At 40.1% G+C, this 12,971-nt stretch overlaps 1 protein-coding gene across 1 annotated transcript; it reads left to right on the top strand.

The window, feature by feature from the left end:
• Positions 1 to 9,669: 9,669 nt before the first annotated feature.
• Positions 9,670 to 10,620, top strand: LOC101978888 (olfactory receptor 2T6-like). The gene has a single exon (XM_005348538.2). The coding sequence runs from the start codon at positions 9,670 to 9,672 to the stop codon at positions 10,618 to 10,620; it is 951 nt and encodes a 316-aa protein (XP_005348595.1).
• The last annotated feature ends 2,351 nt before the right edge of the window (positions 10,621 to 12,971 follow it).

Here is a 12,971-nt window from a genome sequence, read left to right as displayed (position 1 = left end):
TGGGGGAGGAGGAGAAGGGTGGGAGGAGGGGGAGGGAAATGGGAGGCTGGGAGGAGGGGGAAACTTTTTTTTTCCTTTTCTCAATAAAAAAAAAAGAAACTAGAAAAAAAAAGCAGCTGTAAAGCCTGTGCTTTCTCTCTGGCTTCCGGCTCCTGCTTCTGGCTGCTAAACTCTGTTCCTGACTGTTATCTAGGACAGTAATCTGTAAAATTTTCCCTTAAATAAATAACCCTTTTATTATTCATAATTCTAAAGTGGTGTGGGATTATTTTGTGACTTCCATTTTCAAGTTAGGATATGGATACAGGAACTTTACACTCTACTAGTATTGAAGGTCCTAAAAATCCTAAAATTGTCCTACTGTGTGACCTAGCTCTTCCTCTCTGGGGAAATTAAACCTGAAGGATCTAAGCTGTCACAGGGACACCTGCACATCAGTATTTACCATAGTACTATGCACAAGTTATAGAGCCAACCTTTGTGTCCACGAGCAGAGTCATGGGTCATGAAAATGTGGTATGCACATAAGAGACATTGTTTTCACTTATAAAGAATGAAATTGTAGCATTTAAAGGAAAATGGACACCAATAACCATAGTAAATGAATTCAGTCAGTTTCAAAAAGACAAATAATCACATTTTATCTCAATTGTGGGTCCTAGGATTTACACACACAAAATCTTGCGTGCACAGATGACATAAAATTGGTAGGACACTGTTTAGGGAGCAAGGGGGCCTCATGTGAATGGGAACAGGAGCAGGGAGGCTAGTGTGGTCTGAGGGGTGGGCTTGAGGGGTGGGCATGAGGAGTGGGCATGAGAGGTGGGCATGAAGTGCATCATGCACTTGCTCAAAAATAGCCCCATGTTACCCATCTAAAATTTGTAAAAAAAAGTCTTTATTTATTTGTGTTTTTAATGAATGGTATTAGTTAGTAAGCTATTTCATAGAAGAGAAAATTGGGAGCATTAAAATTGAGTCTAAAGTGACTGAGTGTGTCCATGAGCTGCTTCCCTTCCTTTGGCAATACTCCAAATATTACTCACTTAAACTCTGGAGAAATGAGGGGCATAGGGTTCTGGTGATGAAACATCTAGTCAATTGCTATCCTCAAGCTGCTAATTAAAAATAAAGCAGCTGATGGGAAGATGGCCCGTTCTCTGCTTGTTCTCTGGTATTGTGAGTGAAGGGTCTGCTTTCAGGCTGGGCTGGTCTAATTGATGCCCTCTGGACGCTACGACGTTTTTCCTAGAAGAAGTCTCAGACTTGTTACGATATCATTTTCTAAGTTATTTAAACTTGCTTTTCCTTGGTTGCCCAGCGCTGTGTACTCCAACTTTGTGTAGTGATCAAAAGGAGGCCAATGGCTCAGGTAAGTGGATGTCCTCACAGGTTCTAAGAGTTTCTGTCCTTGCTTGATGCTCTGTACTTTTCAGCCCAGATCTCCACTGTCTTGGAGAGAGAGAGCTATCTTATACACCATCTTCCGCTTTCATCCTGAATGGGAGAAGGTCGCACATCTATCTTGGGTCACGTCTAGGTAGAACATTTGCCCATTTCCGCTCACTCAAGTAACTTGTACTTTTTGAACGTACTCTAAGAATGACACACAATGGTATTGATGAGATAAGATAGTTGTACTAGATAGGACTGGAAAGTGAGGTCTTTTCTGGTGGTGTAATAAGGGTGCTCACCTTATGGAGACTGGGCCAGAAACAGACAAAGAACATCCAGGGGTACAAGGATAAATTACTTGTCTGGGTTCAATACAGTAAAAACTTTAGTCAGTCAAAAGCCTAGTTGTCAAACACAGAAATAGATTTCCAGATTACTCAGAGATACATTTCTGATAGGAGTGAATATTAACAGTCACCAGTAGACAGTAATAGTAGAAAGATGGGAAAGATAGGAGACTTCCTGCTGCTTCATGTACCTAATGAAACACTCACCTGTCTCTGAAGCAAACCTGACTTCACTGTTTAGTGGTTGGACTGAACACAGGACAGATTAACCTGTAGACATTGTGATGCCAAAAGCTGGCTACAATGGGAACAGATATTACCTACTGCTTTTGATGACTCATTCAGGTAAACAAGTCTGGATAACAGGCATACTCCCACTGTGATGTGAATCAACATATCCATTACAGGGAGTTCAGTCGGATGCTATCAGTCACACTGTACTGAAACCACAGGCTTGATGTACGCAATTGAGTAAGAAGAGAGTTACAAATGAACTGCACGTTTTTACTCCCTCTGATTGCTGGCATCAGCTTCCTTTCTGTTCTCAAGGTCTCTCTCTCTCAGATTCAGGTTAGCCCTCTTTATGATATGAGGTCGTAGAAAAGAACATAGTAAATGCTCCCATCTTCAGGCGTTTCTTCTCTCATTTAAGAGTACCGCCTTTTGGGTGGGAAACGATTGCCTAGAGCATCATTTAACTCTAAAAGTGATCACTGTATTGACTGGCTAATGGCTGTGGGTATAGAGACTATTTAAAGAATACTACATTCTCAAACATGACACATTTGAAGATGTAGAAACACGGAGTAAGCAACCCAGGACAACAACGTGACTTGTAGGAAAAAAATAAAGGTGTAGCCCGAGGACAAGGGAAATGGGGATTCCTCTTGGACAGACGTTAGAGCAACATGAAGAAGTGGAAAGTGTCTGCATGACCGCTATAGAGCAGCAGAGTCTAGTTTTATTAGGTTTGAAGGAATAAAATTATAGTAAACAGCGTACAGCTAAGTAAACTGCCTAGGATGCTATGATAAAGCATATTTCTAACTATCTGTCTCTTGCTCAAGTGTATTATGTGTGTGTGTCTACAAAATGGCAAACTAAAATCATATCTAAATCAAAATCAAAGCTAAATTATATCTCTTTGGAAGGTTATTGTAACTGATTTTGTCTTTAACTAATATTCCTCTTTCTAGCTACCTTATTCTTATAAATGATCCATATCACTTATTGTTGATATTCATGGAGATTGAACAATGTTCAACTTAGTAAACTTGAAATATTATTTTGGATATGTTCGGTTTTCATGATTAATAACAATAGTTTTTATATTAATATATTAATGTTTAAGAGTTTATTTATATAATTTTATTAATGTTTCTACATATATCTATGACTTTATATAATGCACTTTATGCTTCAGAGTAAATTCCTAAAGGGGGCTAAAGCATAGGTGATCTTCTAATGACATCAGCACATTTTGCCAAATATTCCCACAAAATTGTTTTAACTCACAGTAGTAGTCTATGATATTGCCTACTTCCTCAACTTGAAACTCATAAACAATGCTGTGACACACACACACACATACACTAAAATATACATATGTTCTTTTGTCATTTTGCTATTACTGCCTAGAAATATTTTGTTGATAGTTTGGCAATGTGAAAATTGTTGGCATACAGACACACATAAATAGTCTGCTGCTAAAATAGTATACCTTTCTGGGGCAATTCAAAGAGTACACAAAAAATGTCTTTAGATACATATTTTTACTCTTAAATTTTTGAGCTACTTGGCCTGAAGATTTTAGCATTTAGAAGTCTTATTCTTCATCTTGAAGCTTCAATTTTTATTTTCATGTCCATATTGTAAGATACATCATTTGAGCTCCTAACTTATGTATGTGAAAAGCATCCATTATGGGGATTTTGTATAGTTTCTTTGGCAGGTTTGATCATTATTTCTAGATTTTCTTTTCTGTATTTTCAATTGTTTTGTTGTGCTCTGGGGATTGTGGTCTTGTTTTTAGATCCTCCCACACACACAGACAAAAAGAGCAACGATCTTTCTTCAGATTGCATTTTAGAATCATTTTGTCAACATTTCCTGGAAGAATTTCTGCTCGACTTTAAGGCTGCCATTCTATTAGATTATAATTTTTCTTCGGGTCTTAGCAACTGTCCTAGCTATTTCAGTTTGTATTGTTACTGCATGGCCGTGTTCTATCGACACTTCATTAATACAATTAAAGCAAGCTTGCTGGCATACCGTGGGGCATGTGGAGCAGGTATGTACACCCAAAGCAACTTCCTGAAATATATATAGAGAGAGAAGTCAAGATCTGGAGTTGTTCAAACAGATGAGGAGGGGAGGAGGCCGTTCTGGGCAGAGAGCTCCCCAATCGAGTTGCTTCCTAAGAGCCAAATGTTAGTGACTGAAATTGATAGCACTGGAGAGCCAGAAGCCCTTCCAGGTCTCTCTCTAATCTATGAGCTGCACTCAGGCTGTTATTTTTAGCTGACAATTAATGCAGCATGTTCTGAGGGAGTTGAGAAGCCAGTGGACATATATGAACATATGTGTGGTTATTGGTGAGCTGCTGAGGTTAGCTTCAACTCATATGTAAGTGAGATAGGTTTATAGTATGAGTGCCATAAATAAATAAAATTACACCTTTATGCATGAACAATTTGGGAATATTTTACAGTTAGAAGAATTTCATTTATTAGTGTGTAGTAGTTATATTAAGGACTGTCATACAGTTTCAAACATGGTTATAACAAATTTGATCCTATCTACAATCCTTATAATGCTCCCTTCACTGTTTGGTCCCCCCTCCTCTCCCATAGCCCCCCCTGCTCTTTTTCTTCACCCCACTGTATTCTGCATAGGAAAAAGGAAGCATTCAACATTGTGTCCCTGAGTCTAGATTGTTTCACACGATACAGTTTACATTTTCATCTTCATTTCCTTTAAAACTGTGTGATTCCATTCATTGCCAAAGATAAATAAAATTCCATTGTGGGAGCTAGGAAATGTCTTTCTGCAGTACCACTCTCTTAGGTCTTGGGTTTCTGGATCCCCAGAACTGATTAAAAAAAATGGAGGTTTCTTCCTAAGTACCACATTTCCTATGTAACCTTTAACTGACACCAAGGTCGATTCCGTGACTTTGCTCCTGTAACCGGTAGAGTAGAAGCACAGGTAAGTATTTCATTAGCACGCCCTGGCTTTGATTCCTTCAGGTGTGTAAGGAGCAATGGTGTAGCTAGTTCACTCCGTAGCTCTGCTCTGTGTTGTGAGGAGCTTCCAGAATGATTCCCAGGGTGGCTATACTAATTTAGGACAAGGATAACTTTTCTCCTGGGCCTTACCTGGTCTTTTTTTCTCCTGGTCTTTTAATTTTTAGTTTTTCTTGATGATAGTCATTTTGCATAGGATGAGGTGGAGCTTAGTGTAATATTGTGTTTCTCTGCTGGCTAAAGATGTTAAATGTTTTTAAAATACAAACTGTTAAATAGTTTTACTTCCTTTGCTAACAGGTTCATTTGATCATTTGCTGATTAGATTATTTATTGATTGGCTTTAGTGAATAGATTTGGCTGTTGGGTGTTTGCTTTTCTGAGCTCTGGGTTCTGTACATTAATACATGGCAAGGGAAGAACTTGAAAAGCTTTTCTGCTTGTAAGCTCTCTTCACTTAGTTGTTTCCTTTGCTGTGCGCTGTTTTTAATTTGATACCATATGGTTTGTTGACTTATGATATTCTGGGCTACTGGACTCCTGGAAAGCCTGAGCCTCTCCCTACATATTTAAGAATTTTTTCAGTTTCCTTCAGGTGGCTTCAAACTTCCATGTTCTTATATTCAAGCCTTTAATCCATTTTTACTTGATTGTTTTTACAAGATAAGAGATAAAAGCTCTAACTTCAATTTTAGGGGTATTATTAACTGTTTTCTTAAGTAGAAAATTTGAAGGATCCATAGCTTTTCTTTTAATTCCCATGTCTTTCACATTTATAGATATTAGTTAACATTTTTAGAGTTAATTTATATATGCATATATATACATTATGCCTAGATATGACATTCGTAGTATATATATGTGTGTGTGTGTGTGTGTGTGTATGTGTATATATATATGCTCATAAACACATAAAATTAGCTTCATCAAAATTTCCAAATATATTTGTATAAACCTAACTTATTTCCTTCAATAAGTAAGTATGTAGCTCTAGTCTTAACTGTGGTTCAATTAGTGATTTTTTTATTTTTAAATCCTTTTCTTCCAACTATTGTTAGCATGGAGCAATTTGAGTGGATTTTATCTCCATTTCAAAAAGCATATTCTTTATTTCATTTATTCTGAGTAAGGATGCACTTTTTCCAAACTAGATATAGGGGGTGTCAATGTGATAAATGACTGATTTAGGTAAGATTTTGAAGGACAAGTCCAACTCCATGCTTGTGATTGATCAGGGAGGTATAGCAGAGACCTTGGAGACTTACTAAGTCTCCAGACAGGTGATAGTGGGAGGAAGAAGCCCTCCCTACACACCCTTCCTCACTCCCACCCAAGCTACCACAGGACCTGAAGGTGAAGCATCCAGGGATGTCAAGTAGCAGGCCCTTTACCCAGAGCTGAGGTGTGGCCGTGTGAATGAAACCTCTGTAAGGTTAGGCCAGTAGAAGCTGGCTTGCAGGAGGCACACAGGTGGTGAAGGCCCACACGTGGCTTGCAGGAGGTACACACAGGGTGGCTTACCTGCTCTAACACCCTTGACTATCCAACCTCTCCAGAACCTAAGGGTCTGCTCAACCCTCCATCTACTGCTAGTCTTACCCTGGTGGTGGCATTCTATCCCTTGGCGGGTGATGTAGGTGGCACATCTTCTCTGTCATACAACTCTGGTCCCATGGCAACCCACAGTTGGTATCGGGCAAGGACACAAATCTAGACTCTTCAGTGACTTGAGATAAGGTCTCTGCAGTGGTGAGTAGGGTCCCTTCAAATGCCGCCCAGCCATGCAAAGTCCACCATCATCCTCAGAATCCATCTTCATTTACCTTAGAGTCCGTGAGTGTCTGATGCATATTTTTAATTTAAGGCTATTTTTAGAATTTTTATCTATGAATACTTTATTTACATAATTTCTGCTTTTCTGTTCCTCACCCTCCAACTCCTACTATGCCCCCAACTCCCTCTCAAACCCATTAGGACACATTCAATACTTGTTTTATAGGCATTTTAGGTACAGAGTGGTAGGTTGATGTGTGTATGTGCATGTAACAAAAATTTAAAAACTACCATTATTACTTTTGCAACACCACATACAGGTGTGTGTGTGTGTGTGTGTGTGTGTGTGTGTGTGTGTGTGTGTGTGTGTGTGTATGCGGGTGTGTGTGATGAGACCATTCAATTCTTCTTTTCCAGTTACTTTGAAATATACAGTGCACTAATGCTCACTGCTGTTGTCCTGAGATAAATTTGAATCCCAAAGGTATTCTTCTTATGCAGCTGTACTTTGTATACAAAGATGACAGTCTCCACCCCCTGTACCCCCTCCTTACCCTTGCTATCTACTCTGTCTCTACTCTGAACTCTCAGTATGCTAATAATTTTATGTTCTGCATATGAGAAAAAAAAAACCTGTGATATTTACCATCTTGTGTGAGTTACTTAATGTCATTTCATCATAGTTATGTCTGAGCTGTATTCCGTTGTGTGTCTATATATGTATCCCTTACACATGCATTAATATTTGGACAGTTAGGTGGCTTCCATTCGGTGACTGCAGCACTGTGGGAGTGAGTGCTGCCATCAATATGGGAAGGCAGCCATCAGCACTTGTTATTTTGTCTTTATTGATAATAGCCATTAGCCAGCAGTCATACTGAATCATGTTTGACAGTAGCCATTAGCTGGAGGTGATTCTGAATCCTGGTTTTGATTTGAATTTCCTTGATGATAAGGGACACCAAGCATTTTCTGAATACTTTCTGTGGTGCTGTGGATACCCAGGGCCATGTGCATGCTGGATGTTACAGTTTATTTGTAAAATATTTTCAACAGACTCACGTTTCAATACTGGGTCTCCAGTTGCTTGTAGCAGTAGGCTTTGTAGAATCTTTGCAAGATGGACATATCTGGAAATCAGGCACATCACATCTGCCCAGATGTGAATGAATATCTTCTGTCACAGCTGCAGGTGGCCACCTACAGCCATGCCTTCCCTGCATGAGAGTTGAACCCTTAAATATGTGCCAAATAAGTCCTTACCTACATATGAGTTTGAGGACAGTCGGGCTACATAGTGAGACCCTGTCTAAAGACAAAGTAGAAAGAAGAAGAGGAAGAGGAGGAGAAAAAGAGAGCAGAAGAGGGAGAGGAAGAAGAGGAGGAGGAGGAGGAAGAAGATCACAAATGTTGAGAAGGGAGAGTTTCCTAGAATATCAAGATAAACATGTTAATTTTTTGGTTTTGGTTTTGTTTTTTCAAAACAGGTTTCTCTGTAGCTTTGGAGCCTATCCTAGAGCTACTTCTTGTAGACTAGGCTGGCTACGAACTCACAGAGATCCGCCTGCCTCTGCCTCTCAAGTGCTGAGACTAAAGGCATGTGCCACCACCGTCCAGCCCAAACATGTTAAATGTTATGTAATTTCTTAAAATCAAACTGCAGTTCATTCCACCGATAATATTTAAAAAATAACTTGAGCTCCTTACTCCGGCCCATTTACTTCGAGGAACTGACTACCCATCCCTCATTATCCTTTCCCAGTCATTTGTTTGTTTAATGTGGTGCTGAAGATGGTACCCGGGGCCTCATGTCCATTGAACAAGTGCTCTACCACTGAGCTCCGTCCTCAGCTCCTTCCTCACAAACAGTCCTCTTCCTGAGTTGGCTTTTGTTTCCTCCATAGTCTGAGCTCTGTTGTGCTTTACAATGTACATGTTTTCTATAATGAAAGCCCACACCCAGAGTCTATGAATGGTCATTTTATATTCATTCTCTTTTACTGTCTGTGATAATGTTTTCCCCCTAGCTCTTATTAGCAGTACCCAAATACATTCCCCCTCCTCTGTTAACTCCTTTCAGTGTTTCTCTTCCAAGAAGATATTAAAACACATGAAACTCACTCCCTGTTATCTACTACACTAGCACCAAAATGTCTGCACAGATGTCACATTAGAGAGAGGATATGGCAGTAAATTGATGAGAAATTGACTAACAGTCATGGTCAGTTATAAATGATATTGCTATCCCATTCGCTATAGCTCATTAGTTTCCAACAGAGTCCGCAGCTTTGTGGTTATTTCTAGTGGAACTGGTAAGTTTTAACATTTCTTTTGAAAGTATTGTTCATTTATTTATTAAGCATGGGGGTATCATGGCATGTATGTGAACAGCAGAAGAAGACCAGCAGGAGTCAGGTCTCAGGTCAGCAAGCTTCATCAGCTGAACCATCTTTATTTCTGGCCTGAAATTGACAAATTTATAACCGGGAAGAAAAGTCGCAATCTGATCAAATATTATTCTGATCAACCGGTTGTACAAATGGATTTAAAATATCAATTGCTTTGCTGTTGAATATACATTTTGAGCAACCAGGCTGTGCTCTAAAGAAAGACGCTTCTCCAAGACTCAGATCCTATGCAATGATAATTAAACTTTATTGTGTGAATTACTGTTTATCAAATATCCACTCAGTTTTGTGCCATGGGAAACATACTTTTTGGGAGGTTACTCCTCAACAAGAAGAAATGGGCAAAAAAGCAGCTGCAACTGACCTCCCAGAAAGTGCTTCCCAGAAAGAGAGAAATGAGTCTCACTTACAGATCTCATTTACTGATTTGTGATGATTCCTCTTGCCTCATTTCGATAACTGCTGCTTTTCTCCTTATGCTTCCAGCTCAAGCACAGACATATGGATGGAAACAAAACTTTTCCCAGTGACTTCACCTTCGTGGGGCTCTTTACCCACAACAAAGCACCAGGATTCCTTTTCAGTGTTATTTGTGCCACATTCTTCATGGCCATAATGGCTAATGGAATCATGATCTTTCTCATTCACATAGATCCTCACCTCCACACGCCCATGTATTTCCTCCTCAGCCATCTCTCCTTCATTGACATGATGTATATCTCCACCATTGTGCCTAAGATACTGGTAGATTACATTGTGGGCAAAGGGACCATCTCCTTTGCTGCCTGCACAGCCCAGTACTTTCTTTACATGGGCTTTGTAGGAGCCGAGTTCTTCCTGCTGGGACTTATGGCCTATGACCGCTATGTGGCCATCTGCAATCCACTCCGTTACCCTGTCCTCATGAGTCGGAGGGTCTGCTGGTTTATTTTGGCCAGCTCTTGGTTTGGCGGCGCTCTGGACAGTTTTCTCCTCACCCCCATCACCATGAGTCTCCCGTTCTGTGCCTCCCACAAGATCAACCACTTCTTCTGCGAGGCTCCCACGATGCTGAGGCTGGCCTGTGGTGACAAGGCCATGTATGAGATGGTGATGTACGTCTGCTGTGTTGTGATGCTCTTGGTCCCCTTCTCCGTGGTGATCACGTCCTATGCACAGATACTTGTCACCGTACATCAGATAAAGTCAGAAGAAGGGAGGAAGAAGGCTTTCGCCACTTGCTCTTCACATGTGATTGTGGTGACGTTGTTTTATGGGGCTGCTTTGTACACCTACATGCTTCCACAATCCTACCACACCCCACTCAAAGACAAAATCTTCTCAGCCTTTTACACTATCCTCACCCCCTTGCTGAATCCTGTTATTTATAGTCTGAGGAACAGAGATGTGGCTGGGGCTTTGAAGAGAGTGATAGCAAGACATAGAGGGACCTGCAGTGTGGAAAGAAAATAATTGCAAGAAACTAAAATGCCCGTGCCTGTCTGGGACGAAGTATGGATAATGGATAAATGCTACTGCAATTTTAAAAGCAGTGCATCAGAAGTGTTTCCATCAAAGATAAGATGCTTGTGACATCTCATGTTTAAACAATGCTAACTTCCCCTCACTACCACTTATTTTCGCCTTCTTTATTTCCACTGGCTTTAATTCATTCATGGGAAGTTTCTTATTGCAGTTTATGAACATGGAGGTCCCAAAGTGTGTGTTCAAGGTTACATATTCAACCTTCAGTGTCCTTATAAGAACCTGTAAATTAACGGCATTGTTTAATATAGTGAATGGTAGAGTTTATGAAACTCTTAGGAAGGTAAACATTTAAATGACAGTAACACATTATAGAGCTTCATAGGGAATATCTACAGATACTCAACAACAGAATTCATAAAACCCAAACGTCCCTTTCTGGAATAGCAATTGAAAAATTCTCCTTTATCTAAGTTGAAGGTGGAAAAATAAAGAACCACATTTATGGAGCAATTCAAGGATCAAATTACTATAGAGCAAGGGTTCTATTGTTTTTCTTAATCATTATATTGACATATGTAGAAGCAGATAGTTGAGAAAGAAATAGCTCATACAAGAGCAAGCTCTGCAACTGTGTCCCAGGTTCTTCTCTAAAACATTGGGACTCTTGGACTCTCTCAGTGTAGATGTTAGTGATCGGAGGGATAATGCCATCTTCTTCCCACTTCAAGAGCAATGCTGGATACAACCTGTTTCCTTCCCACACAGGGCTGGCTTTTTTACTGGGTACACAAAATGAGAAAATAAATAGAACTCAGCTTTGCATTTGTAAGTTACAGCCAGCAAATCCTTTTTGGACATAATATCATTTCTGTTTTAAGAAATTAAAAGCTGGGAAAAGTATTTGGAGTGTACCCAGTCAGTAAAAAACACACCCCCATCCTCTTGTACCTACTCTGCATGGTTGAGTGCAAGGCTTTGTACCTGCTGGACGAAATCCAAGTTGCATCCAGTGATGTCGCGCTGCTCTGACAGTAGTGTGGGGACTAAACAGAGCCAGACTCCTGTTGTACTGAAATGCTGCTGGGTGTTAGATACAAAACTGTCAAACAGAGCAATCTTGGAGTTCTGTGCTGGACTAACCAGCGGTACTCAGGAAGCAGACCCGATTCTGTTTAACTGCACAGTTAAGCATCTTCAAGAAAAGAAGCAGCCTCTCAGAGACTCCATCTGGAGAACACTATGTACTTTAAACTTGTGAGGCAACATGTGGGAATGTAAAGTTCACCAGTGATTATGAAAATCAGAAGGGAGGTTCCTCAGAAAGCCAGGAGATGTACCATGTGTCCCATCTATACCCTATTGGGCTAACACCCCCATGCTGGTTACATACCTGTTCATTGCAGCACTGTTCACAGCAGCTAAGCTGTGGAGCCAAGCAGCATCCACAACAGAGGAATGGAGAAGGAAAACATGGCAGATACACACAATGAGATTTTTTTTCTTTTAAAAGAAGAATGGAGTTATGTTGTTTTTGGTAAAATGAGACAACCATCTAAGTGAATCCTGAAAGTGATAGAAAGAAAAATTATGTTTTCTCCTTTGTAGTTTCTATATTGTTTACTGATACACAAAATCATATGTGTGAATATACATATACATATATGCAAAAATTGCTACTGCAAGTGATTTTCAATCTAGGAGATGGCATTCAAGCGGTCTAATAAATGAGAAAGAATAGAGAGGGCTGATGCATGGCAGCTGTGTATCAATTTCTGGTATATGCTTGTATTAGGAAGGGTTCCTTACTGACCAGAATCAGTGAAGAGTGTGTGTGTGTGTGTATGTGTGTGTGTGTGTGTGTGTGTGTGTGTGTGTGTGTGTGTGTGCGCGCGCGCGTGCGCGTGTGTGTGTTGGTATTATAGAAAGAGAGTTCATTAGCTAGCTTTGGTTATTGGGGCTGATAGCCCAAAGTAACAGAAAACAGAAAATTATTTTAAAAGTAAATAATTCAGGCTGTTTTTTGTCTCATTCCTGTCAAACTTTGTCCTCTTTGACAAAGGCCACATACTGTTGGGAACTGTTTCAAAGATGTCTCAAGGTATCAGCTCAGGTAAAAGACACAAAAACCAAGAACTAGGAACTATAGGATTGGCTGTCTTGACAAATGCTTCTTGTGTGGGACTAGCAGTAGGGACCATTACAAGAACTAGCTGGACTCCACCAGTGTGCAAGGCAATGGTCATGAACTATGCCACTCTGGAGAATGAGATCATCATATCCAGATCCCATGTTACAACACCGGGAGAGAATCAGCATATAGAGAGGGAACCAGTCCG

The sequence above is a fragment of the Microtus ochrogaster genome, chromosome 6, assembly GCF_000317375.1.
Source record: "Microtus ochrogaster isolate Prairie Vole_2 chromosome 6, MicOch1.0, whole genome shotgun sequence".
Taxonomy (NCBI): domain Eukaryota; kingdom Metazoa; phylum Chordata; class Mammalia; order Rodentia; family Cricetidae; genus Microtus; species Microtus ochrogaster.
The sequence above is the reverse complement of the archived record's forward strand: the minus strand, read 5'-3'. Positions and strand labels throughout refer to the sequence as shown.

Coding starts and splice junctions, on each gene's coding strand:
- LOC101978888 (XM_005348538.2), top strand. CDS start 9,670: ATGGATGGAAACAAAACTTTTCCCAGTGACTTCACCTTCGTGGGGCTC.